The sequence below is a fragment of the Eumetopias jubatus genome, unplaced genomic scaffold (assembly GCF_037043125.1).
Source record: "Eumetopias jubatus isolate StellerSeaLion01/CBP00866 unplaced genomic scaffold, mEumJub1_p1.0 scaffold_5, whole genome shotgun sequence".
Classification (NCBI taxonomy): domain Eukaryota; kingdom Metazoa; phylum Chordata; class Mammalia; order Carnivora; family Otariidae; genus Eumetopias; species Eumetopias jubatus.
The window spans coordinates 113049417-113076903 of record NW_028274811.1 but is presented as its reverse complement, the minus strand read 5'-3'; the positions used below and the strand labels follow the sequence as shown (position 1 = coordinate 113076903).

The 27487-nt window shown below is 50.7% G+C and overlaps 1 protein-coding gene across 1 annotated transcript in view; it reads left to right on the top strand.

Annotated features, from left to right (window-relative positions):
* Positions 1-4245: 4245 nt before the first annotated feature.
* AFAP1L1 (actin filament associated protein 1 like 1) overlaps positions 4246-27487 on the top strand; it is a 42215-nt gene continuing 18973 nt past the window's right edge. Inside the window, exons 1-14 of the mRNA XM_028106548.1 lie at positions 4246-4378; positions 4546-4625; positions 7546-7579; positions 9578-9706; positions 10737-10820; positions 11598-11695; positions 12807-12915; positions 16473-16571; positions 17234-17445; positions 19362-19541; positions 21704-21796; positions 24306-24399; positions 24642-24794; positions 26414-26625. Coding sequence (XP_027962349.1) covers positions 4246-4378; positions 4546-4625; positions 7546-7579; positions 9578-9706; positions 10737-10820; positions 11598-11695; positions 12807-12915; positions 16473-16571; positions 17234-17445; positions 19362-19541; positions 21704-21796; positions 24306-24399; positions 24642-24794; positions 26414-26625 — 1710 coding nt within the window. The remainder of the gene's footprint in view (positions 4379-4545; positions 4626-7545; positions 7580-9577; positions 9707-10736; positions 10821-11597; positions 11696-12806; positions 12916-16472; positions 16572-17233; positions 17446-19361; positions 19542-21703; positions 21797-24305; positions 24400-24641; positions 24795-26413; positions 26626-27487) is intronic.

Sequence of the window (27487 nt, the reverse complement as noted above, 5' to 3'; positions counted from 1 at the left end):
GCGTTAACCCAGAGCTGGGTAGCCAGGAGTAGTGCCGTGAGGGACCACTGGGGCGGCCATCCCTGAAGAGCTCCTCCCTGTTCTTCCTGTTCTGCAATCTGCAGTTCCCACCCCTGTAAAATGGGGCTGGCCCACCATAAGTATTAAATTGTGTAGGGGCACCCGGGTGGCTCAGTTGATTAAGCGTCTGCCTTCAGCTCAGGTCATGATCCTGGGGTCCTGAGAGCAAGCCCCCCACGTCAGGCTCCCTGCTCAGCGGAGAGCCTGCTTCTCCCTCTGCCTCTCCCTCTGCTGCTCCCCCTCCTTGTGCTCTCTCTCTCTCTCTCAAATAAATAAACTCTTTAAAAAAAAAAGAATTGGCATACCTGGGTGGCTCAGTTGGTTAAGCAACTGCCTTCGGCTTCGGTCATGATCCTGGAGTCCTGGGATCGAGTTCCACATCCGGCTCCCTGCTCAGCGGGGAGTCTGCGTCTCCCTCTGACCTACCCCCTCTCATGCTCTCTCTATCTCATTCTCTCTCTCAAATAAATAAATAAATAATCTTTAAAAAATAAGAAGAGATAAATAAATAAAAGAATTAAATTGTGTAAATAATACCTGTAAATCTCTTAAAGCAGAGGGTGTCACAGAATAACAATGTAAGAGTAATATAAACAGCCAACATTTATTGAGACCCTACTATGTGCCAGGCACTGTACTAGGCACATTTTCATGCACTGGGGCTCATTCCCACTGATGAGGTACATAGGCTCATAGGTCACTAGTGATGTACATGAGGCATGGGGTGGTAATGTAAGTGTCCCAAAGGTGCACAGCTAGGCAATGGGGGGTCGTGGAGGAGACAGGACTTGAACTCAAGTAGTTTGGGTGGCTTAATATATGTTAGTCATTATTATTTCCCAATTTCTATGTTAGGATTAAAATCCACCAACTACAAAATGTGCATCACTGAATTTGTTGGCAGCCATATTCACACGAGAGATACAAGCTCAACCAAATAGGGCTTGGGGAGCTTAGCCAAGTCGGAAATTGGACTTCTGCTTCCTTCTGTTCCCCCGGACTATTGTTACATATTCTTTTTTCTTTTTTTAAACATCTTTTTACGACGCTGATCCACTGTTACAGACATGGTTTTTAAATCTCATTAGCTAGCTGCTAGACTATCAACTCTTAAGTTTGCTTCAAGAATTCATTCATTCCACAAATAACTTAAGCACGTTCACTGTGTCAGGTACTAGCAAAAGCTGGTGCTATTCCTGCCCTCGAGGAGTTCAGGCTTAAGTGGGGGAAGTTGATGTTAATTGAAGAAATGCATCGTTAAATGTAACATTTCACCATGGCACATACCACAGGGAGAGTGATGTGTAAAATAGGGGGACAGATATGATGGAGAAGACACAGGGGAAACTTCCCTGAGGCAGTCATGAGTGAGCGGAGAGCTGAAGAGGGCATCACTGGTTGGCAGGAGAAGGGAGTTCTTTTTTTTTTTTTTAAGATTTTATTTATTTGACAGAGAGAGACAGCCAGAGAGAGAACACAAGCAGGGTTAAGTGCGAGAGAGAGAAGCAGGCTTCCCACTGAGCAGGGAGCCCGATGCGGGGCTCGATCCCAGGACCCTGGGATCATGACCTGAGCCGAAGGCAGATGCTTAATGACTGAGCCACCCAGGTGCCCCAGGAGAAGGGAGTTCTGACAAGCATAAGGAACAGCATATGCAAAGGCCCTGGGTTAAGAGGCTGAGGAAAGGAGCATGAAGGCAGCCTGGCAGGAAGTCTCTCTGGAAAGGTCTGCAGATTTGGAGGGCCACAGGAAAGGGTTCCTCTTCCTTCGCTACCCCCGCACCCAAACATTGAGGTCACACCTGCTAAGTGGACTGCTTTCCTTTCCAGGATGCCTTGCCTCTCCACCCTTACAATGGGGTGATACCTCATTAATGTGCTAGCTTGTTAAAGCACAGGATGCAGAAAGTCATCTCTCAAATCATGATAAAAAATTTTTAAAGTAACACATTCGTACTTTTTCCAGCTCAGGAGCCTTTATGGGCTGGAAATTGGGTTATTTTGCTGTTTGGAAAATGAGAAAGAAAATTTGAGTAAACAAACAAACAAAACATGGAAGCCCTTTGTAAGCACCACATACTGACAACTTTCCTATTTTCCATTTTTGAATCATGCTTGTTGCATGTTCTCTGACTTTGAAAACAAAGAAGAATGAGTTATCTTTGTCCTAAAGAGGCTTGTCAAATAAGGAGATGAGGGAAAGAGAAATTGTATTTCCTCCCACTGCTTTGCATTTATCATTAAATGTCATAAAATGAATTTACAATGTCATATTGTAACTTGCAAGCTATTTCCAAGCATTTTCGTAAATTCCAGAGTCTGAAAGTTGCCCAGGAATGAGATCACAAGTCAGGGTGCCCACTAGGCTGACCAGGTAGGTGCCAAAACAGGGGTTATTATTCCTATAGTTTGCAGAAGGTTAATTATTCACTTCTCTTTTGTTATGGAAATTAGACTCTTTACCTTTGAGATCTCTAAATAAATCCAGCTAGAACCCATACCGGCTAGGATAAAGAACTTTGGCTTGAAAGCTTCATTCATGCTGCATGGGGGTATGCAGTCCTGGGAGTAAAGTACTAGTGCTTTTTGCCTGTGGCTTATTTTCGGCTCTGTGCCGTCTCATTTTGATTTAAATTAAGTGGGGAGGGTGGAGGAGCAGAGAGAAAATTGATCTTCGTCTTAGTTGGGTATTCACCAGTAACAAGTAAGCACTTAGTGGTCTAATCTTAAATATATTTTAAAATAGGTTTCTAATTTTATTTGACAACCTTTTCGCATCCCAAAGAACAATTATCACCCATCTTGGGTTTCCGAGCCTGTCTGTCCCACTTAGGGAAAGATTGAAGTTTCATAAACAATGGTTAAACCATTTCTTCCTGTGTTTTTTTTTTTTCTCACTGGAATTCACTGTACCTCCCTAAGGCTCAGCTAAACCAAACAAGATCAATGAAATGTATTCGTGGTTCTAAATAAACTTTAGACATAAAGGATAATGCTATCCTGATGCCCCAGTCCTCAGAAAGCAGACAGGACCTGGGCCAGGAGTGAAGGTGGGAGGGGGCGGGTTAGGAATTGGTGAAGGAAATCCTTCCCGACTGGGGAGAGGAGCAGGGGCAGGATTCCCCTCCAAATGAAAGATGTCCCGGGGCGCCTGGGTGGCTCCGTCGTTAAGCGTCTGCCTTCCACTCGGTCATGATCCCAGGGTCCTGGGATCGAGCCCCGCGTCGGGCTCCCTGCTCTGCGGGAAGCCTGCTTCTCCCTCTGCCACTCCCCCTGCTTGTGTTCCCTCTCTCGCTGTGTCTCTGTCAAATAAATAAATAAAATCTTAAAAAAAAAAAAAATGAAAGATGTCCCCTCATCTGGTATGGGGGGGTGGTCCTTGGGGTATGAGCTCCCTGAGGAAAGGGGCTACACCACCTCCTACTGCCATAGCTACCCTAAGCTCAGCATCAGGGCCCAGATCTGTGAACTGTCAATGTGGTGAGGTTTGCAGAGTCCCCGTGTCCCCAGACACCCCCCCCGCCCTCCCTTGTGCCCCAGCACCCGAAACACTCTGGAGGTCACACATGAATGGCGAGGCACCTGTCCAGTGCACTGAGCCCCCTATGTGTGGCTTCCTTTCATCTTTACAATGACCGTGTGAAGCAGTTACTGTGATTACCCCCACGGTCCAGAAGCTTGGTCGAGTTAGGAAAATTTTGCCAGGGCCACAGCTGGAAACTGGCCGAGCGAGGAGGGGCCAGATGGTGCAGAGCCTGTTCTCTTGGCCACTCTTGATGACTCTGCTAAGTAGCAAGCTTTGTGTGAATTTAATGCTAGGGACTTGGATTTTCTTTTTTTTTTTTTTTTTTAAAGATTTTATTTATTTATTTGAGAGAGAGAGAGAGAGAGAAACAGCATGAGAGGGGAGAAGGTCAGAGGGAGAAGCAGGCTCCCCGCTGAGCTGGGAGCCCGATGTGGGACTCGATCCCCGGACTCCGGGATCATGACCTGAGCCGAAGGCAGTCGCTTAACCAACTGAGCCACCCAGGCGCCCCTAGGGACTTGGATTTTCAATTGGTTGTGTGACCATAGCTAAGTCAGATAAGCTCTTGGACCTCCATTTCTCACGTCTTTAAAATGAGAAGGTTGGACTAGGTCATCAAAATACCATGTTCACTAAATAAATGCTTATCAGACAGTTACAATGACTGAGACATGGTCCCTGTCCTCATGGAGCTTGTTGCACAACTACGGCACATCTGTCGCCAAACAGTACCTGAGCGGTGCTCAGGAGTCCGCGCGGTTCCGAGGAGGATCAGGAGATAGCAGCCCTCACGGTACTACGGCCCTGACTGAGTGAGTGCAGGCTCCAGGCCCCGAAGACCGAGTGCTTCGCAGACATGGCTGCCTCGCTCTGCCTCATGGGGGTTGGCCTCCCCTCGCTCTCACGTGACAGACGAGAAGGCCAGGGCGCAGAGCTCTCCAGCATGCCATCTTGCTACAGCTTGGAAGGCTCGAGAACTGCAGTGCAACGGGTCTGACCCCAAGGACCCAAGCACCGTGCTCTTCTCAGCAAGCTTCCAGGTTCTGGCTATTTATAATCTGTGGGAGCTCTTATTCCCACCTAGACTTGCAGTTCTTTCAAAGGTGAGGTCTAATGATAACTTGTGAGCAAACGAGAAAGGTCTTCCCACATTCCTTATGTTCACAGACGTGCCTTGTAGTATGGGTTTTCTGGCGGAGTAGCTTTCAAAGGTTGAACCTTGGAATCACCTGGAGTACTTATTAAAATGCAGCTTCTGGGGCGCCTGGGTGGCTCAGTCGGTTAAGCGTCTGCCTTTGGCTCAGGTCGTGATCCCAGGGTCCTGGGATGGAGCCCCACATCAAGTTCCCTGCTCAGTGGGGAGCCTGCTTTTCCCTCTGCCTGCCACTCCCTCTGCTTGTGCTCTCTCTCTCTCTCTGGCAAATAAATAAAATCTTTTAAATAAAAAAAATAATAAAATAAAATGCAGTTTCTTGGGTCTCAGTAGAGGGTCTACGGAATCAGAAGGCCCAGGTAGGAGGTCCAGGAATCAGCCTTTCCAACAACCCCCCCCGGGAGAGTCTTATTCTTGCTAAAATTTGAGGCTGCTGTCCTGGCGGTCTGTCTGAGGCAGAACCACCTCTCCATATGCACTATATACATATGATTTCTCTCCAAATTCAATTCTGTGATCGTTTAAATTCCTGTGGTTTCAGTTCTCTGGCATTAAAGACAAAGCTGCCACGGAAGGCACTGCTACATTCATTGCCCCTGAAAGCCAGCCTTTGAGAGGAGAGCTCAAAGGTACTGCCTTTGAAGAGCCAAGCACCGGCTGAAAGCCCTCTTGTACCCGTGAGGTATAAGGGACCCTCTGGGATGAGATCCTGCTGTTAAGTCAGGTAGATGCTTTGAGCCACTTGTTTTTCTTCTCTGGATCTTTACAGTTAGGACTCTGAAGTTCACAAACAATCCCAGTGCAAAGAGACCCACTGAGCAAGAATTTTAGCCCCCCAATAAGAGCCTTCCACCCATCCAGTGTGGGAACCCCAGGTCAGGAGCCCTGATGAAGTCATGGCCCAGAGCCCCCAGCAGGAGGGTTTTGAGGGGCTACTTGCCTCCTCCCTGCCCCAGCCTGGCCTCCAGTGCCCTGAACCCATGTTTTCTCATGGAAGATTCTGGCACAGAGTGTACACTGTGAAGTCAGACAGACCTGGCCTCAAGGCCAGGCCTTACCATTTACCAGCTGGGTGGTGTCACTTCTCTGAGCCTCCATTCCCTCCCGCATGGGACACAGAGCACAACACTACATCCCTCCTCTGCAGTTTATGAGCCTGAAATGAGAGGGTACACCCTAACTGCCCAGCACACAGTCACTGCTCCGCCCTGGGGAAGGGTTCTCGCCCATTTGCTGAGAAGTCCCCTGTGGCTCACACTCCCTCTGCTAACCAACTTTGGAAATGCTGTGGGACTCCCCCTTGGCCACCTGCTGACTGCCGGGTCCTTCCAGGCCACAGATGTTGCCACGGGCATCTGCTTCTCCCAGTTTCACTCAGTTCCCTCCTTCTCCTTTGCTCTGTTTGGACTTTTGTGATCACGTCTCCATTCAACAAGAACACTTAGAAGTCAGGGCCCCATGTTAGGAATCCCGTTAATCAGGGAAAAAATTTAAAGAGTTGTTAACAAAGCTTGGGTATTAAAACTCCCATCTGTCAATGCAGAAAACTCACTCAGAACCTAACTGTTCTTACTTTAGAAACAATTGCAATAAACCTCAAATTAGAAGCAGGAGAGCTTCTAGAAGCAGGAATGCTGCCGACAATAGCACTGTAATAGCACTATAACGATAACAGCAAGAAGAAATCTTTGGGACCTCAGAGCGAAATGAGAGACAGAGAGGGCGGGAGGGAAGTGGGGAGAGAGGGAAGGAAGAATGGACACAGGGACAAGACTTAGCAATCCCAGGTCATTCACTGAAGGACGGCGATTCTCTGCAAGGTGTGGTTGGGGAATGCTTCCTGGGAGTCCACAAGGTCAAACTACTTTTATATAGTACTCGGACCCAATATGCCTTTTTTCACTCCCATTCTTTCTGTGTTTACAGTGGAGTTTTCCAGCGGTTGTGTCGCAGGTTGACACAGTAGCTCTGAAGGCCAATGGGATATGTGCCTGTGTGTTCTTGTGGTTTAAAATTTTCTCAGCTTTAATTGTTAATACGGTCAATATTGATAACTATGATCCCCATAAAACAAAAGTTCTGTGGAGTCCTTGATAATTTTCTAATGTGCAAAGGAATCCCAAATCCAAAAAGGTTCAGAGCGATAAAACAGTCACTGTACCCCATAGCCTTGACATTCCCACATGGTATCAGAGCAATGTCATGAATTTTCAAATAGGAACCATGGCTGCAGGCCACAAGAAAGCTCCCATCGTCCCCTGCGGTGCCTTCCCAGTAGCATTTACCATGGCCTCCCTCATGAGTTACTACACGTGTGTCTGTGTGTCTGTGTGTGTGTGTGTGGTATGTGTGAGAGAGAGAGACAGACAGAGAGACAGAGGTAGAGCATACCCACCGAAACAATATCTTATTCATTTTCTAATCCCCTGAGTGGCACATAATTAGGGCTCAGTCAATACCTTAGAACTGAGTTACTGACTTTCAGTGTATCTGGTGAGGGTGCCGGAGAGGTTTGTGATTCCATTTGTAAAGACTTCCTTTGCAACAGCTAAAATTTACCTAAGATGTTTTTATGATTTTAAGTGGTTTCCTACTTCAAGGAGGGAAATCTACCCACCCAGAAGCCTTGCTCAGGTGGCATTGCCAGCACTGGGGCTGTGGAGGCAGCAGGGCCTCCAGGTCCCTTGCACTTGGGCTGTGAGGTGAGTCGCGCCCCCTGGCGTTGTGCAACTCAACAGCTCTAGAAATCACACAAACGTGGCATCAGCCTGGCTCCACCTCTTTCACGCTGTGCAACCATCCCACAGCCTCCCTCGGCCTCCGTCCTCTTCTGGAACACAGGTATCCCAGGAGTACCTGCTCACAGATGAGGCGGGGCATACACAGCCCCTATCTCAGTGCCCAGCAGCAGAGAGAACTCATGAGGTGGTAGCTGACAGGATCAGCCTTTAGCTCATTTCCAACAAATTTAAGGTGATGATGGAATGCCACAGAGATACAGCCACATCACATTTTTTCCAACAAGTGCCACTATCTGTACATACAATTCTATTTTTTTAAAAGTCCTGGCGTGGTCATCTGCTCACGCCCCCTCTCATCAAATACATATGGAGCACCAGCACTGAGCAGGCCCCAGACTAGATGCGAAGGAAGTTGAGATTCCAAGGGCAGTCTGCCCTGTCTAGAGCCTCACAGATACTCTAGACACTCCTAGATACTCACACAGCACAGATCAGCATGGTAAATACAATGACAGCCCCAACAGCTGACTTGGGGTGAGCACTTCTCATGCATGACCTTGGGGAAAGGCACTTCTCATGCATGACCTAATTAATCTTCACAGCAACCCTCTAAGGCAGGTGTTATTATGACCCCCTGTATGGAGGAGGAAACTGAGTCATAGGCTAAGAAACTTTCGAAGGTCCCACAATTAATGAATGGAGCCTGAACGTGATCCTAGGCAGTCTGGCTCCAGGGCTGGTTCTCTTATGCACGATATTACAGCCCCTCTACCACGCGCAGACCTTGTAACTGTAAGTCAGAGTCTGGTTGTTTCCTTAGGAGGGCCCAGGGTGGAGAGAAGCACATGGGGCTGGGAGTCCAGAGACTATAAGCCAAAGGCCTGGCTCTTCGGTGGCCTCTGTGTGATTGCAAGCGAGACACTTCTCTGAGCCTTGGTTTCTTCCTCTAAAAAATAGGTGTGAACATGGGGCCTATCTCAAAACTTGTTGGTGGGGTTGTATAAAATACTGCAAGGCAATCTAGTGAGTGAGGGAGTCAGGGCCAGTCGAGGCTTCACTGGCTATGTGACCCTGGAGGAGTTACTTAACCACTCTGAGCCATAAAATGCTTGGTAGTATATTTAAATGCGATTATAAGTATGAAGGGCTTAGCAAAGCTCACAAGAATCATTCGACATGGTTAGCTTTTAGTATTCTGCACAAGTGACTAGCAAGTCACAAAGCAGGATAGTACTACTACTGTAACAAAGCTGGTCTAAAGACGAACCAAGTCCCAAGTTACTCTTTGGGACAGGGACACATCAATGACGTCATGGTTGTGGCATGCTCCAGTCTTTAAAAGACCACGTGCTGTAGGGTTTAGCAACTCTGTGTGGTCTCAACCAGCGGGATCAGCATCAGCCGGGAGCTCACTGGAAATGCAGAATCTCAGGTCCCGCCTCAGACCTGAGCCAACCTCTGCATTTCGATGAGATCCCCAGGTAATTCCTCTATACATTCAAGTGTGAAAAATGTTGGTAAAGCATGGAAAGACTGGTGATAACGGTTTGGGGCCTGGGGTGGGAAGCGTTAATGTTTAGTTTGGCTCCCACCAAGGCACCGGAAACAGAAGGTTCCAGAGATTGAAGTGTATGAACTGATGGGACAGGAAGGCTCCCTTCCTGCCTGTGTCCTGGATGGCCGGGGGCTCCAGCCTGGGACCTGCAACCAAGCCTCGAGCCACAGTGGGAAAGGACCCCTGGACCTGGACAGCCGAGGGCATGCTGGGACAAAGGCAGGCCTAAGAGCCTCTGCTCAGGCTGCCTGGGCTCAGAGTTGCCAGGCTGAAGCCGGGGGCGTCCGTCCTCAGGCCAAGGCCGTCCGAGGTCTGAGGCAGCGTGGGGAGGCCCAGAGGAACGTCATGGCTAACTGCTGAGCAGGGCTCTCCCTCGGAGGGTGGGTGGCCAGCCCTGGGACAGCTGTGGGAGGGCTGCTGAGGTCTCCGTGTTGCACCCGCCCTGCCCTCTGCCCCCCGCCCCCCGCCCCCACTGCCCTGGCCTCTGGTGGGTGGGGGCAGGGCCGGATCCTGACCCCAAGCCCCGCTGTGCTTCCTCCTCAGTGCTGGAGCAGCTGCTCCCTGAGCTCACGGGGCTGCTCAGCCTCCTGGACCATGAGTACCTCAGTGACACTGCCCTGGAGAAGAAGATGGCTGTGGCCTCCATCCTGCAGAGCCTGCAGCCCCTCCCAGGTCAGCCATCAGCACTCCGCCCCCAGCTCCTCAAGAACCTTCAGGAACTCCCCAGGGCCTGAGGCTCGCAGAAACCGAAGCCTCACAGCGTGGGCACCAAACACGTCCATGGCCTGGCCGGTGTCCTCGACCCCTTTGTCCTTCTCCACCCTGGCCGGGCTCTTCGTGCCCCTCCATCCTCACCCCACTAAAGCTCATGTCCACAGCTGCCACACCTCCTCACACACACACACCACGCTCGTGCGCACAACGCCTTCTCACCGGCGTGGTACTCCCGTAACAAAGACCCACTCGCGTGACACACGCGGCACACTCGCCAACAGCACGCTCGCACATGCGCAGCTCACGTGATCAGGACGCACAGCACACCGCTCCCACCCCACGCACTCTCACACACGACACTCACATGCGCACACACACCGCACACACCCCCTGCGGGGGCTGCCCTCACGCGCCCCCCGCTAGCCCCACAGCCCCTCTGCCCCCCCCCGCCCCCGTCTATTCGGCAGCAAGACCTCCCCCTCTGCTCCCGCCTTTTCTCGACACCCCAGGTCAGCCCAGCACTCAGTAAACCCTGTGTCCCGCAGTGTTGTGGCGTCTGAGTGATGGGGGGCGGGGGCGTCCCCACTGGGTGACTCTCGGAGCCTCACTTCTAGTGACAAAACAGGCTGATGTGATCAGCAGCCCTCACAGGACGGTGGGAGGGTAGTAGGGGCGGCAGTTTGCCAACGGTGCTTGGCCCTGTCCCCTGGCCGTCCCCGGAGCGCCTTACCTGTTCTGTTTTCTATGCTGGGCTCTGAGCATCCTTCCACTTGGAGAAGGAGATGCTCAGGAACGATGTAAAAATCAGAACAAAGCTTGAAAACCAGGGAACTCATTTAGGATGTGCACGTGCTTTGTCAACGGTGCCGTGTCCTGAGTGGGCTTGAGTCCCAGTGGTGGGACGTGGAGACCTGGCCGTCGTCAGAGTGGGCAGCAGCAGACCCCCCCCTTCCTCCTCACTGCTGACACGCTCCCCCTCTCCTCACAGCCAAAGAAGTCTCCTACCTGTATGTGAACACAGCGGACCTCCACTCCGGGCCCAGCTTCGTGGAGTCCCTCTTTGAAGAGTTCGGTAAGCCACCCTCTCCCAACCCCAGCTGGGAGCTGTCCCCTCCCTGAGTGTACAGGCCCACTGCCCCAGTCTCCGGAAGGGTCCTCGGATTGGGTGGGGGCCTGGCTCTAACATTGCAACACTGAGTCACGTTGGGCAGGTCCCTTGACCTCTCTGGGCCCTGCCAGGTCTGAAAGTCTAGTCAAAATCTGTATGGTCACAGGAAGTCATCCCCAGGATTTGAGGAAAGGTAGGGAGGAACATGCAGGCCAAAGAAGGTGCTGTCTCTCCTGCTGCTCACATCCACTGGTGGTGGCCTCCTGACCCCGGGGTTGAGCCGTCCTGTGCCCCAGCAGAGAGGGGAGCTGCCGGGGGCATCATGGGCGTGGAGCAGGCGCACCGGGTGGCGGGCAGGGTGTGTGAGCCCCCTGCTCCATTCCGAGGGAAGACAGCACTATTCCTCTTAAAGAAAGCTGCAGGTCACGTGAAAGTTTCAGGGATGGAGAGACTGACGGAAGACCGGGTGCCTTCATAACCCACTTCTTGAAAATCTCCAAAGCACCACACGAGATATCATCTCATTTGGCCCTCTTGATAACCCTGGCAGACAGACAAGGCGAGGGATTATTGGGACTGGTTTACAAAGGAAAAGACCAAGTCTCAGAGTGATTAAGTCGCTTGCCCAGGGTTTCTAACAAAGGAGGTGGTAGAGGCCTCCTGACCCCAAATCCAGGCTTTTTCCCATTCTACTGTGCTCATCCCTGGCTTGCTCTGCCCCAATGGCCTGCCCCTCGGTAGACTGTGACCTGAGTGACCTCCGGGACATGCCAGAAGATGATGGGGAGCCCTGCAAAGGAGCCAGCCCTGAGCCAGCCAAGAGCCCGTCTCTGAGACACGTGAGTCATGGCCTGGGTTCCCACACCGTCCGGCCCTCTGTCACTCTGAAGTGGCCAATGAAGCTCTCCCCCCAATGCTTGGGTCCCTCCTGCCTGTGTTCTAAGGGGAGAAACAGGTTGTGAGAACATTTCAGTGACTCATGATGTGCTCGCTGCGCCCGCGCTGAGCAGGGATAATGTGGTGAACTGATCTGTCCATTCAGGCACAAAGGACGTTCCCCACCCCAACTTCTGATTGCCATAATAAACATGGAGTGTGGGGAAAGCTCTGGACCAGGGCTTGGTGGCCTCTGCCCTCCTCCTGCTGCCATGTGGTCTTAAATCACCTCCCCTTTCTGAGCCTGTTTTTCACTTACAAAATAAAGGTTTGGATCATATCTAGGGTTCTCAGGCTTCATCCACGGAATTAAGGCAAGGGACCCATAATCACATCAAACACTCTCTGTCAACTGCATAATTCACTATCGTCATCACCATCCAATGGTACCAACTGTTGACCCCTTACTACGTCCTTTACGTGCTCACAATAACTGAATGAGGTTAGCACCACTGTTATCCCCATTTTACAGGTGAGGAAACTGAGGCTTAGCGTAAGTGACATGTCAGTGCCCACAACTCATAAGTGACAGAGCTTAATCCTGGTGAAGCAGGGGTGCCCTGGCCCCAGAGCCTAAGCTCTTAGCCACGAGGCCGTGCTGCCTCACTAAGTAACGTGTCTTCCATGTACTTGTCTTGCTGTTCCTCACAGGTATGTAGATGTGGTTGCAGAACATTGCAGAAGTCACAACAGTTTTTGATCACTCTGCATGCGCTTACTTAATCAAAAGCCTGACTACATCTATGTGGCACTCCACAAAACTTTTAGATCTTACGGAGAAGCCCTGATGCTGAAATAGGTCGGGCAAGAAGTAGAGGACCAAGCAAACTCTCAGGGTTCCCACCTCTGCCTTCTGCCACCCTGTCAGAAGTTCCGGCTTCACCTTCAGAGCATGCATCCCGCCTCCTCGGGGCTCCTGCCTCTCTCTGCCCCAGACTCCTTGCCGTCACCCCACCCGCTCCCTCTGCTCTCCTGGCCTTCTTGGTCTTACCTGCCTCCTTTGTCCCACTTCAGGCAGCCGACCTGCCTCCACCGCTTCCCCAAAGGCCCCCGCCCGAGGACTACTATGAAGAGGCCCTTCCCCTGGGCCCGGGCAAGTCCCCTGAGTACATCAGCTCCCACAGTAAGTTCTGGTTCCCCGGGGGGACTCCTCTCCTAAAGCTCCCGTGTGTCCCGCTAGGGCTGGAGCTCCAAGCCCGGCACTGGCCCAGCCCTGCCCACATCCTGGGGAGGAGCTGCCTGAGCCCCCAGCCTCTCTAAGGAAGGCCTGGGGAGGCCAGTGGGCCTAGCCCCAGGGATCAGGGGCTTGGTTCCAGCCCCAGTTCTGTGCGGCCTTGGACAATCCCCTTCCCTACTCTGAAAATAAGAAGGGGCTGGATACATGCATATAAATGTGTGGGGACGGAGGTACACAGACGGCCACCGAAGCTGGTGCTCTCCCTCGTGCTCCTCCTCGGTGGACCCGGTGAACTGGTTTGTACTTCAGCCTGGCCACACCTGAGAGGAGAAGTAAGTTATAAAGTGAACGTGTGGGGTAAAAAAAGCACGTGGCCAAAATTAAAAGGTCTTCCGATTGTGGGCACCCCAGGGAATTCAAATCTCTTAAATTGGCCACAAAGGAGAGTCTCTGGATTTGGACTCCTCTTTCCATGGGTTCCCTCGAGCACTGAAATAACCAGCTGTTTTTTTGAGGATCAGATAAGTCACTGGCTTGGATATAGGAACTTAACATCACACACAAGAAACTATATTATGGTTTTTGGGTGACCCAGCGTTTGTAGTTGAACTTCTATAAGATAATGTTTATGTGGGGCTCTACTCTCATTCAGTAGCACAGTGGAGTATTTTCCAAAAAATGAATAAAGTAGGTCTGTCTGCTGTGCTGATCGGAAATGAATTCCAAGATACCTTCATTGATATAAACCTAGAACACAGAATACTGCCTATTATATGATTCCATTTGTTCCTTAATGGGGTACACACACACTCATGCATTCATTTTAGCAATTTTTCTAGGATATGCAAGAAACCGTGAACAGTGTTTCCCTGTAGAAATCTGGGTGAAAGGAACATAATATTTTCCCATTCATACTCTTCTGTACTGATTGTGCTTATCACCATGAGCATATTTTTTTTATTGTAACAAAATATACATAACATAAAATGGACCATTTCAACCACTTTAAACTGCCCAATCGGGGACATTTAGTACACTCACCGTGTTGGGCAGCCATCGGCTCTACCCAGTTCCCAGACATTTTCATCACTCAAGGGGGAAAGCGCATACCCATTAAGCAGTCACTCTCATTCCCCTTTTCCCCTGAGCTTCCGGCAACCACCAATCTCCTTTCTGTCTCTGTGGATTGGCCGATTCTGAATATTTCACATAAATAGAACCATACAATGTGTGGCCTCTGGTGTCTGGCTTATTTCCCTTAGTATAACGTTTTCAAGGTTAACCCGTGTCACTGCGTGAATCAGTACTCCTGTCCTTTTTACGGCCACGTCATCGTCCATTGTATGGATAGACCACATTTTGTTCAGTCAGTTGATGGACATTTGGGTTTTTTTCCTCCTTGGGCTACTGTGGTATATTATTTTTAGGATTAATCAACTAGTTAAAACAAAGTGAAATGGTGGGGTTGAACCAGGTGATCAGTGGCTCTCTTCAGCCTTGAAAGTCTTGCAGTCTGTGTTGCTGTAAGCAGCTGTTTGGATGTGAAGCAGTTGACTTTATTCTATTTTATCCACTTGAGGACAGGAGAGGAAGGTGAGGACAAAGTGCTGCTGGGCCCCGAATCCCAGGTCAAGCCCCTCGGCTGGGTGAGACTGCTCTACCTCCCCAGGGAGCTCACACTCCTCTCTGATGGGGCCTTGGGGATCCTGGGCCAGGAGGGAAGGGCGGGCCTCAGGAAGGGCCAGGGGGCTGGACCAGGGAGAGGGTGCCAAGGCCGTTAGGGAACATCCTTCCTCTGACACAGTGACCAGCCCAGCCAGGTATTCCAGAGCTCTGCCCCGGGTGTCCCCTCCCTCTTCCCCATCGCACCCCTGCCCCCCCCGCCCCGCCCATCCATCTCATGGGATGTTACCAGCATCTGAGGCCTCAGAGGACCTGCTGGGAAGGGCAGGCTCTGCTCATCACTTGGGAGACAGCACTTGGTATCCCAGTCACTGGGAATTTCAGTGCTGCTGTCCTCAGGAAACAGATGGATGGCAGGGGCTGGGAGCCCAGAGCAGCACTTTGAAGAACAACGTGGTACGAGAGCCAGTTGGACTGCATGAAGGAAGTCTTCTTGGAAGAGGGGATGTGCATCTATTCCCTGAGCTGACAACCTCAGTTCTCATGCAGATTCTGACCCTAGCAAATGGTGTGGGGCCGCAGGGCTCCCATCTGTAAAATGGGGCTCATACCTACCTCCCTGCTTTGTAGGAATCAAAGGAGATAATAATAATATAGGATAATAATAGGTAATAATAATGACAGCTGGCATCTGTCCAGCACATTCTATGTGCCAGGCACTGTGCCAAGAGTTTATATGCATTGTATCATTGGTCCAAGGTGGGAACTGCTCCCGTCACAGTAGGTGAAGACCCTGAAATACAGAGAACCTGGGGGCTTTTATGGCCAATAAATGGTGGTGACAGATTTCACCTCAAATCTGATCAAACCCGAAGCACATGCCCTTAACCCACTGACCTTCAGAGTGTGCCCCGGGAGCCATCTGCGTCAAAATAACCTTAATTGTTTTTAAAAAAGTCCGATTTCTTGAAGTTCCATATAGTTTCCATTTTTACATGTTTTTTATTGTCCTGTTAAATAGGTTTTTTTAAAATGCAGATTCCTCAGCTCAGCCCATACCCACACTGGGTGAATCAGAATCTCTAGGGAGACAGTCCAGAGATCTGCATTTTAAAGAAACCCCCCCCCCCCGGAATTCTGATGCAGAATACAGTTTCAGATAGCCCCCCCACACACTCCTGCACTGTGCTGCCCCTGTGTGGGAGTGTGCTGGGAACATTCCATGGAGGGAGCTGTTGTGTTCACTATTGTATGAGTTATACCTTTAGCTCCTCTAGTCCAGGTCCTCCCCGTAGTCACAGAAATTTAGGAGAGTCTCCATCACAAGAGAGAGCATATGCATCAGGAAGGGAGCAGAAGGACTGAGGTGGCAGAAGATGAGGGGGGCTGAGCCCAGGCAGCTGGAGCACCACTCCTTGCAGTATAGGGGCAAGCGCTGTGACCAAGACACACACACACACACACACCACCACCACCACCACCACCACCACCACCACCACCACCACCACCAATGCTGTGGGATCACTGAGGAGGGGCTGACTATTCTCTGTCTGAGAAGGTCAGAAGAAAGATCTTTGAGCTGGGTATTGAAGGATGAGTAGGAGTTCTCTAGCAGAAGCTAAGAGAGCACACAGAATAGCATGAACACAGCCCTGGAGGTGTGACAGGGCCCAGTAGGGCAGCTTCTGGTGACAGAAACACAGAGAGCTTGTGGGAAGCTAGAGCAGATGACATGCAGAGAGGAGGCCCCTCACCCTGGCCAAGGAGCTGCACTCTCTCTTCCCCAAGGAGGGGCATGGTGTCTGGGGTCTTCCCCAGCCATGGTCCCTGCAGTCTGCCTGTCTTTTTCCAAGGTGCCGCTCCTTCTGCCAACCCCACAGATGGCTGCAGTCCAGCCCACTCCATCATGGATGGCTACTATGAGGATGCAGACAGCAGCTACCCCACGACCAGGATGAATGGGGACCTAAAGAACTCCTGTAAGTACCAAGAAGATGTTCAGAATGGTCCTGTCCTCAGAGAGAAGGCTTTGACCTGACCGTTGGCATGCACATGCATACCAGCCCCTCTGGGTCACCACAGAGGCCCCAAGCCCTTGTACTCATGACCCTGGGGTTCAGTGAAAAGGCATGGGAGTTGGGAGCCCTGGATCTAGCCATTGCCCTGACCCTTGGTGACTGACCTTGAATGAGTCATTTGTTCTCTTTGAGCCTCCAGTTGCCTTCTGTATAAAATGGGGATTTGCTGGGTGCTGTGAGAGTCACCTGAAACTAAGGACACGGAGATGATGGGGTATGACAGTAGCTGATGTTAGCGGAGTACTCACCAAGTGCCAGACAGTGGGCTGAACGCTCTACAGTCACTGATCCTAATAACCTGATGAGGTAGATACTGTCATTGATTGTGACCATTTTACTGATAAGAAAACTGAAGCTCTGAGAAGTGAAGTCACTGAGGTCGCAAAGCCACCGGTAAATCTACACAACACAGTGCCCATGTGGGGGTGTAGAGATCACCATGATCACACCTCATGCCCCCCCTCCCCGGTCCTCGAATCCCAGGGTAAGGACAGCAGCAGAGGGTAAGAAGGTGCCTCCCAGGCGAGGCCACAGTAACGGGCCCTTCCCCGTGGCTCCCGCAGACAATGACTCTGACCCGATGAGCAGCTCCTATGAGTCCTATGATGAGGAGGAAGAGGAAGGGAAAGGGCCACAGCCCACGCACCAGTGGCCCTCGGAGGAGGCCTCCATGCACCTGGTGAGGGACTGCAGGATATGTGCCTTCCTGCTACGGAAAAAGCGCTTTGGGCAGTGGGCCAAGCAGCTGACCGTCATCAAGGAGGACCAGCTCCTGGTGAGTGGCCGCGGAAGTGTGCCTCTAGGCCTCACATGGACTTACGTGTGTGTGTGTGTGTGTGTGTGTGTGCAGGCATGTCTGCCTCTGTTCCTCTGGGCTTGCTTTGTGCACAGAGGCTCAGTGTTTCTGAGATCAGGGCTCTCCCACTGGAACAGAATGAACACACACACACACACACACACACACACACACACTCAAAGACCTGATGTAGACTTTACCAAGTTTTTGTTTCTCCAGGAATGAATTTTTTATCAGTTTAAAACAATGTTTATTGTTTTCATTATGCAACTAAATGTGTTTATGTATAAAACTAGAGAAAAACATAATGAAAATGATTTTTAAAGCCACCTAAAATCCCATTGACCAAGAGCTAACCACTGTTAAGTTTTTTTTTTTAAGATTTTATTTATTTATTTGACAGAGAGAGAGAGAGACAGCGAGAGAGGCAACACAAGCAGGGGGAGTGGGGGAGGGAAAAGCAGGCTTCCCGCTGAGCAGGAAGCCCGATGTGGGGCTCGATCCAAGGACCCTGGGATCATGACCTGAGCTGAAGGCAGCCGCTTAACAACTGAGCCACCCAGGCACCCCTACGGTTAAGTTTTAACATCCATGTGTCCACTCTCATTTCCATTCATTTGCCTTTTCTAAAACTGAGCCCATGCAGCACTTACTATGGACCTTGCTTTCTTAGTTTTTTTTTTTAATTTGCCATCTCTCATCGCCATCATTTCATAAAAGAAAATGTACCTTTAATTCCAGGGTAGGAATACAGATGCAATTTCAGAAAAAAATTATTAGTTGTTTATCCCAAAATCCATTGAGAAGCCTTGTCCAACATATATCCACTTGAAACATGATTTTTTCTCATCCTGGAGCAGTGAAAAGCTCACCCCAGGCCAGAAGCAGTCCAAAGGTCATGATTTATTTCTTCCCACTCCTTATGCCATTTTTTTCTTGAAATACTGCATTGGTTAGGATCTCCAACACAATGTAAATAGAAGTGGTGAGAGCAGGCATCCTTGTCTCAGTCCAAAGCTCAAAGGCAAAGTTGCAATAATTCACTATTAAGGCTGATGTTTGCTGTGGGTGGTTTGTAGAAGCACCTTATTATCACATTAAGGAAGTTCCCCTCTATAACTCTAGTTTGCTAAGAGTTTATATTACAAACTGGTGGAGAATTTTACCAAATGCCTTTTCTGTTTCTATTGAGATGTGGCTTTTCTCCTTATTTTCCATTAATATGATGAATTATAGGGTTGGGTTTTGAAGGCTAATGCATTCTTGCAATCCTAGAATAAACCCGATTTCGTCTTGATACAGTATGCTTTTATATGTGTCTAGATTCTATCTGCTAGTGGTTTTTTGAGAGCTTTTGCAACCATGTTGAGATTAACCTTTCATTTTCCTTTTTTGTATGTCATTGTCAGGTTCTGGTATCAAGGTAATGCTGGCTTCATAATAAGAACTGGGAAGTGAGGGGGTCATTATTGATAAACTATTGACTTCCCAAGCCCAACTCTCCATGTCTGCTAGAATTCTCTCTCCCACATTCCTGCTAGGTAGCACATTAGTAGCAGGGAGCTGGCTTCCTTCCAAGCCAGCCTGTTTCTTCTCTGGTTCTTTAGACTAGAGTGGTCTTCCTAGTATTGTGCTAAAATCTGTCTCTTCCTAATAGGTGGCTGTGCCCCTGGGGCCCCCGGTAGCCCTTGAGATCTGAAGGTTCTCCAAAGATGCCCCCCTTCCAGGCTTCTTTTCTCTGGGGTGAATAGCCACAGCCCCTATCTTCATGCAGTGCCCACAGCTGGGCTGGGGGTGGGGAGGGTGTAGGTCGAGCTCCCCCAAGTCTTTGTGTGAGGGCATCTCCCTCCTCTGCCCTCCAGTCCAGAAGGGTGAGTCCTTCTCTTCCTGTCCAGTGTTACAAAAGCTCCAAGGACCGGCAGCCGCATCTGAGGCTGGCGCTGGATGTCTGCAGCGTCACCTACGTGCCCAAGGACAGCCGGCACAAGAGGCACGAGCTGCGCTTCTCCCAGGGGGCTACCGAGGTCTTGGTGCTGGCACTGCAGAGCCGGGAGCAAGCCGAGGAGTGGCTGAAGGTACATGGCACCTGCCCTTCCTTTCCCCCTTCCCCAGGTCCAGCTTTCAGCCAGGTGGGCTCCAGTCCCTGGAAGAACAGGCCTTGCTCTGGGGAGGGGTGGCAATCAGAACCCTGTGCATGGCTAGGGCTGACATGTGGAAGTGGGCTTCAGACATCTCCAGGAGACAGACCTCAGGCTGAAGTAATGCCTTCTTTCTGGGGATTTGAATCCTCTAACATCCTCACTGTGGGCTTGTCTAGCCTGCATATGTATACCTCCTGGAATGCGGAGCTTAATATCTTTGAAGGAAACACATTTTATCATTAGATAAGCTAATCCTTTAAAAAAATTAAAAAGAGGAAATCCTTCCTGTCTTAGGTGAAATGTGTATCCTCAGAACAACCACCTGTGGCCCAGCTTCCACATCTTGCCTCTGACGGTAGAACAATTAGTTACTGTGTACTGAGCATGTGTTTTGTGCCATGCATTGTGCTAAGAGCGTTACATACTTGACCTCATTTACTCTTTGCAATGGGACTATTATCGTTCCCATTTTACAGATGAGGAACCTGAGGCCTAGGAATCTTCTGTGACTTGCCAAAGGTCACCCAACTAAGTTGTTGGAGCCAAGATTAGAAGTTACCAAGGAAATCTACTCCAAAGGCCATAGGCAGGGTGGCACAGTGATGACAAGGGAGGACTTTGGTGGCACACAGACTTGAGTTCAGGTCCCAGGCCTAAATGGACTTACTGGCTATGTGATCTTCTGCAAATGACTTTGCCTATCTGTGCCTCAGTTTCCTGTTCTGTAAAATGGTTCTTGTAAAGATTCTAGAGAGCATTTAATATAGTGCCTGCCAGACAGTAAGTACTCAGTAACTGTGAGTCATCACTGTGTCATGGTGGTGGAGCCACCATCCCCAGTCCCTTACCTCGGGCCGCCATGTCCCTGCACCCTGTCCCGCTTCCCCTCTGACACCTTTCTCCCTCGTCCTCTGATCCTCCTGCTGGGACAAAGAAACCAGACACCTCCCTCCCTCCCCATCCTCCCTTCCTTCCTGTGATAACCAGCTCTCCCCCTGGGAGGTTTAGTGCTGCTCATTATCTTTGTCTCAGGAGGGGAAAGAAGGGAGAGAACCTGCCTGCTGGGGGAGCCTGTGCCCTCCAGGGGCCGGGTGGGCCAGAAGAAGGAGCCCTAGACTGGAGACTGAGACTGGAGTCAAGCCTGGACTAGAGACTGTGTTGACGTCCCGATACGGGGAGGTCATTAGCCCAGAGGTTCAGGGCAGGCAACCACGGCTTCGCTTCTCGGAGCCCCATCATCCTATTATGTGATGTGGGGGTCCCAGCTGTCTCTGCCCCTCGGGGCCACTGTGTTAATACAATGAGATAGGGCGCCTGGGTGGCTCAGTTGGTTAAGCGACTGCCTTTGGTTCAGGTCATGATGATCGAGTCCCGCATCGGGCTCCCTGCTCAGCAGGGAGTCTGCTTCTCCCTCTGACCCTCCCCACTCTCATGTGCTCTCTCTCTCTCTCTTTCTCTCTCTCAAATAAATAAATAAAATCTTTAAAAAAAAAATACAGTGGGATAATCCATGTAAAACCGCAGATGGGTGAGCAACAGGTGATGGCCACCATTATTTCATGGTCTGGTTGTTCCTGCAATGTGAGTGAGTGCCCTGGAATCTCCATGTCCACACCTTTGAAATGGAGGGGGTAGCCCCCGACTGCCTGCAGGCTGTTGCCAACGTTCCACACTGTCACAGGAGCCCGTCCCTCATGCTTGTGCGGGGGGTCCTGGGTCATGTGGCCCTTCACACCCACGATCTCACTGGTCCTCAGGCAACCCAAGGACATAAGCAGAGGACAGTATTATCCCCATGTGACAGACAGGGAAACTAAGGCCCAGAGGAGGAAAGTGGCTTTCACAAGACTGCACAACTGATTAGCAACGGAGCCCGGTCTAGAAGCCATGCCTCTTGTTCCCCAGCCCCCTCTCTTTTCAATTCAAGGGGAAACGCTGTTCAAACCCCGATGTGCAGGAGGCCACATCAACCCATCCCCACTGCCCAGGGATCTCAGCCCCGCTGCTCGATGGCCCTGACTGCACAGACTGCGTTCTTCCTTCTGCCTCAACAGTACCCCTGTCCACCTGCTCACGGTTGTGCATCCTCTCCACAGGTCATCCGAGAGGGGAACAGGCCTGCCGGGGCGACTGAGAGCACAGACGTGCCCCAATCCCCAGTCCTCCTGTGCAAGCTGGACCTAGACAAGGTACGTCCTCCGTGCCAGGCAGCAGGGACTCAACACGGGCTCTGCCCCGGGGGGATCCACGGGCCAGTGGTGAAGCCAGGCACCTGCCTCAGACAAGCCATGAGTGCCCCGCTTGGAGCTGGCACAATCGGCACTCAGTCCGTGTTTCCTGAATGAATGCATGCATGAACGAATGAATACCCACGTCCAAGGCACAGTGTGAGCCCGAGGAGGGAGTAACTAGCCCCGCCAGGACGGGAGGAGGTCACAGTTGAACGGAGCCATGAAAAGCAAATTGGAAGCTGTCAGAGGAGTGTACCCCGCTGGGACGGGAGTGAAGCGGGCACTTAGTAGTTGCTCAGGCAGCCGCTTTGCCAGATGCCAGTGGGTGATCAAGGGACTCAGCCCCCAACCTACACACACGAGTCTTGCATGACATAATAAAGGTTAGTGTTTCTAGAATCTGTGTGTGGTCAGCAATGTCTGGTAGGCTTTACATGTATTACCTACTTTCATTTTTATGACAGCTCTTTGACGAATTCCATTTTCAGATGAGGAAGGTGGGACGCAGAGAGGCTTACCCCAAGTCCCATAGTTAATAAGAAGCAGAGCAAGGATGGGATACCCAGACACCTGGCTCTTGATGACTTTGCCCCCCATCTCTTAAGGGGGCTGAACTAAGGTCTGCTTGCCGAGTCATTCGTGAGCCCCGTGCCCCAGGCATTGTGCTGGGCACGCAGGTGCAATGCTAGCAATAGTTCATACCCACCCTGTGCCCCCCCCAGGGGGGGTTGACACAAAAGCCCAGCTGTGTGAGCGCTGGGAGGGAAAAGCACCAGGTACCCTGGGAACCTCTGCCAGGGGCCTGCTCTTGTCTCAGGTGTCAGGGAAGTTTCTCTAAGAGAGCACATTTATAATGAGGGTGAACAACTAGAAAGGAAGGGGAGGGAAAGGGCATTCCAAGCTGAGGGAGCAGGCCCCAGAGCAGGGGGAAGCAAATGGAAGGTGGCCAGTGTGGCTGGATTCAGACAGAAGGGGGCTCGTTTAGCCTATTAGAGTGGTCCTTTCCAGGACCTTTCCAACTGCAGTGAAGGGGACAGGGGTTCACACTGGCTGGAGGGGCAATGGGGGAGGGGGAGGGAAGATGGCACCTGTGTTAAGCAGAGAGCCTGCTTCTCCCTCTCCCGCTCCCCCTGCTTGTGTTCCCTCTCTCGCTGTCTCTCTCTGTCAAAATAAATAAAATCTTTAAAAAAAAAAAAAGAAAGAAAGAAAGAAAGCAAGAAAGAAAAACCTACCATCTGTATACCATTGCAGGGCAAATAGAACCATACATTGTTTCACAAATTACAGGGAAGATCCTTTATACTTTCAACAGATCTATCCCAGTTCTGACAGTTGCCATGTTTCCAGCCTTTGGAAATTGAGGGGAGCCCAAGGCCTCTCCTGTCTCTCCAGGCCCCCAAGTTCTGTGCTTATAGCAAAGCATCCCTGAGCCTGGTCTGGGAAGTCCTTGGCAGGAAAGGTGGAGGGGCCTCAGATCCTGTTCTACTACTTTTTAAGTGGGTTGGTGCCACTTTAATCCTGTCCCAAGGCTAACTGGCACCATTTAGCTTTTTAAAGCGAGGTGGCAACACAACACGCAGGTGTGAGAGATGATACCATCTGTTGGCTCCCTGGAAAAGGATGTGATTCCCGCGAGAAAACCAAGCCTTGGGGCAAGGAAAGGATTTTCCCGGGTTCCCATGACTAACAGGTGGTACCAGGGACAGAATTTTTTCCAAGGTCCATCTGACTCTGCCTCGCCACCTCCATAGTGCCTAGTCAGCACCTAACTGACCTTATCTGAATGAGTGAATGAAGAGACGGACGGACGAGTGATGGGTCCGGAGTCAGCATATGAGCAAAGTTCTGTTGGTATGATGGAGTTGCTGCTATGGTGTGTGTGCATGTCTTCACCGCCCTTCTACCCGGGTCAGGACCATGAAGACCCCTGTGTTGTCACCATTCACATTTCCTGGCCACCAAGTCCTGCCATAACTATTTTGAACACGCCAACTCTTCTCTTTTTCTACATCTTGTCATCTTAGCTCCTTCCTTTACCACGGCCCACCTTGCCCTGGGTGACACTCTTTAATGTGGCACTTTGGCTGATAGTCTGTCCCCACGATGCCACCAGAGGTCACTTCCTAAACCAGCTGCATTACATTAGAATCCTAACGTAAGTACCTTCCCAGACCCTGTCACCTACCGAATACGGGATATCCTAGGAATTTATTACAATGCGTTGCAACTAGGTGCCTGGCTCCCCAAACGGACAATGAGCAATTCGAAAGTACAACCGTCCTAAGTCAGCCTGTCTTCCCCAGACCTGGAATAGTGTCAGGCACAGGAGAGGTGCTGACAAATATTTGTTAGGCAATCATCGTGTGCAGAGATTGGGGGGATTGTACCAACAAAGGGGGACTTCTGAGTGTGCCTTCTGACATGGGGATCTCTGTGTCGCCCCCGCCCCCCCCCCCCCCCCCGCCAGAGACTGTCCCAAGAGAAGCAGACCTCAGACTCAGACAGCCTGGGCATGGGTAACAGCTGTTCTACTCTAGGCCGCCGGGAGGCCTGCGACCACGGTAGGAGCCTCTGGGGACTCAGGCCGGAGAATGCCACAGCCGGGAGGGGCCTTGCACAGGGACACGGTGCAGAGCAGGTCCCGACGGCTCTGGAGATCTGGGGAAGGTCACCTGGCCTGTCCACACCTGCCGTTGCAGCCAGGCCCCAGGCGCTGGCTGAAAGGGCCGTTGGGAAGGCTGGGATGGGCGGGTCTGCGACTTGGGGCTCCCTCCCTTCCTCTAACCCATCTCCATGGCAACAGGCAAAGGGAAGAAGAGCAGTCTGGCAGAGCTGAAGGGTTCAATGAGCAGGGCTGCGGGCCGCAAGATCACCCGCATCATCAGCTTCTCCAAGAAGAAGCCACTGGCTGATGACCTGCAGACATCCTGCCCCCATGAGGAGGTTCCATGCTGTGGTGGGTTCTGGGCACCGGGAGGAGAAGAGTCACACCCTGCTGCTGTGGGCCCCTGCGCTAAGCCAGAAAACCCTCTAGGCCTCTTCCACCTTGCTCCCAGGGCAGAGGAGAGAATCCTACCTAACCCCCACTCCATCAACAATCCATGCCTTTACATCACTTCTCTCCGGTAAGGCCTAACACTCAGGAAAAGGAAAAGCCACCTGACTCCCCTATCTCTGTGTTCCCTGTGACCTCAGCTCCAATCATTGCCCGTCTGTGGGCCTCAGTTTCCTCCACTATGACGGGAGGAGAGTATCTTATTTCTTCCCAGCACATAACAGCCAGGTGTGTAAGTTATAACCCAGTCTTATAAGGAAATTTCTCGGATAAAAATATTTAAGTACTTACAAATGCATTCAGCGTGAGTTAAACATGGTTATAAATGCCTTCAATGTGAGTTTAACATGGTTTGGAAGGGAAGATATATTATCCTGTTCTCGTTAATGCAGTGTTCCATGTGCTGAACTCCAATAGAAAATTCTGTATTTTGTTGGGTTTTCTTGTTTTGTTTTTGTTTTGTTTTGTTTTTAAGATTCTATTTATTTATTTGACAGAGAGAGACACAGCGAGAGCAGGAACACAAGCAGGGGGAGTGGGAGAGGGAGAAGCAGGCTTCCCGCGGAGCAGGGAGCCCGATGTGGGGCTCGATCCCAGGACCCTGGGAACATGACCTGAGCCGAAGGCAGACACTTAACGACTGAGCCACCCAGGCGCCCCAGAAAATTCTGTATTTTGGATATGCAGTAATATTCCCTCAAACCTGAAAAAATATTATAAAATCACATGGCTATAAAGAATTATTTTGTAACCAGTAAATCAGGGCATGTTGTGGGAAAAAATTATTTAAATCTAAAATGTTGAGAGCGAATTCTAAACCCACTGGTCATCAGCCTGTGCCTTGCTCATTTTAGAATTCTTCCTCTTGGGGCGCCTGGGTGGCTCAGTTGGTTAAGCGACTGCCTTCGGCTCAGGTCATGATCCTGGAGTCCCGGGATCGAGTCCCACATCGGGCTCCCTGCTCAGCAGGGAGTCTGCTTCTCCCTCTGACCCTCTTCCCTCTCATGCTCTCTATCTCTCATTCTCTCTCTCTCAAATAAATAAATAAAATCTTTAAAAAAAAAAAAAAGAATTATTCCTCTTGGCTAGACACTTTTGTTCCCACATGCTGCCACTAGGTGTCAGCATTACCCATTATTTTCTGTCTCACTAATAGTTCTGCTATTTCGGGAGGAGGAAAGGCAAAAGGGATAGTTGTGTCTTTTACTCACCTCTACAGTAGTCCCCTGCCCTTTTCACCAAGCTGGGTATGGTACAAAGGCTGGGTATCGGTATATGAATGTGATCATCAGTCCCCACTTCAGATAAGGAAATGAAACTCAGGGAGAAGAGGGTGCCAGAGGCCACAGGCCCAGAGAGAGTAAGCTGATCCAGGACCAAGGCCTCTTTCCAGCTAGAGAACGAGGGTTGTCCAGGTGCTTGTCCCCAGGGTGTAGACCCATGCAGACTCACAGCCCCCACCTTGGGTTTCCCCAGGGCCGGGCTGTCAGGAGGTCACCCTGCTGGTCTCCCCCTCCCAGGCTATCTGAACGTGCTGGTGAACCAGGGCTGGAAGGAACGCTGGTGCCGCCTGAAGTGCAACACTCTGTACTTCCACAAGGATCACACAGACCTGCGGACCCATGTGAATGCCATTGCTCTCCGCGGCTGTGAGGTGGCCCCAGGCTTTGGGCCCAGACATCCGTTTGCCTTCAGGATTCTGCGCAACCGGCAGGAGGTTGCCATCTTGGAGGTGAGAGGAGAGAATCCAGGTGGTTCTTGGTGGTGGCAGCTGAGAGGAGCTTTGGCCTGGGTGTGGGCTTTTGTCTTGGGGGCCTTGCTAACTGACATTACAGGGACTGAGGAAAAAGGGAAAGTAAGCCCACCTGCTGCCAAACGACCGAGAATGACTGCCAGTGAAAATACAGGACACCCACTTAAATTGGAATTTCAGATAAACGACAATGGTTTTGGGCGCCTGGGTGGCTCAGTTGGTTAAGCGACTGCCTTCGGCTCAGGTCATGATCCTGGAGTCCCGGGATCGAGTCCCACATCGGGCTCCCCGCTCAGTGGGGAGTCTGCTTCTCCCTCTGACCCTCTTCCCTCTCGTGCTCTCTATCTCTCATTCTCTCTCTCTCTCTCTCAAATAAATAAATAAAATCTTTAAAAAAAAAAAAAACGACAATGGTTTTAATGCAAGTATATCCCATGTGATATTTGGTATATACCTATACTGAAAAAGCATTCATTGTTTATCTGAAAGTCGGATTTAAAAGAGCATTCTGCATTTTTATTTGTTAAATCTGGCAACCCTAGAACCAAAGTGTGTTTATTCTCCCCTGTCTTAAAATCCCAAGCCTGAAAGTCATCTCGTCTGATCTAACCTAGATCTGATTCTGGAATCCCCTCTAAAACCTTCTCACCAGTGGCCGGCTGCCTCAGATCAACCACTGCCCTTCAAGGCAGCCTGCCCCTCCCATGAAGCAGCTACATTTTTAGAAAGGTGTTCTCCACACCGAGTTGAAATCTTTAAGCTCCATGAAGGCAGTAACCATGCCTGTTCTGCATACTTTTGGTTTTTCCAGAACCCAGCATGATGCCCAGCCCATATTAAA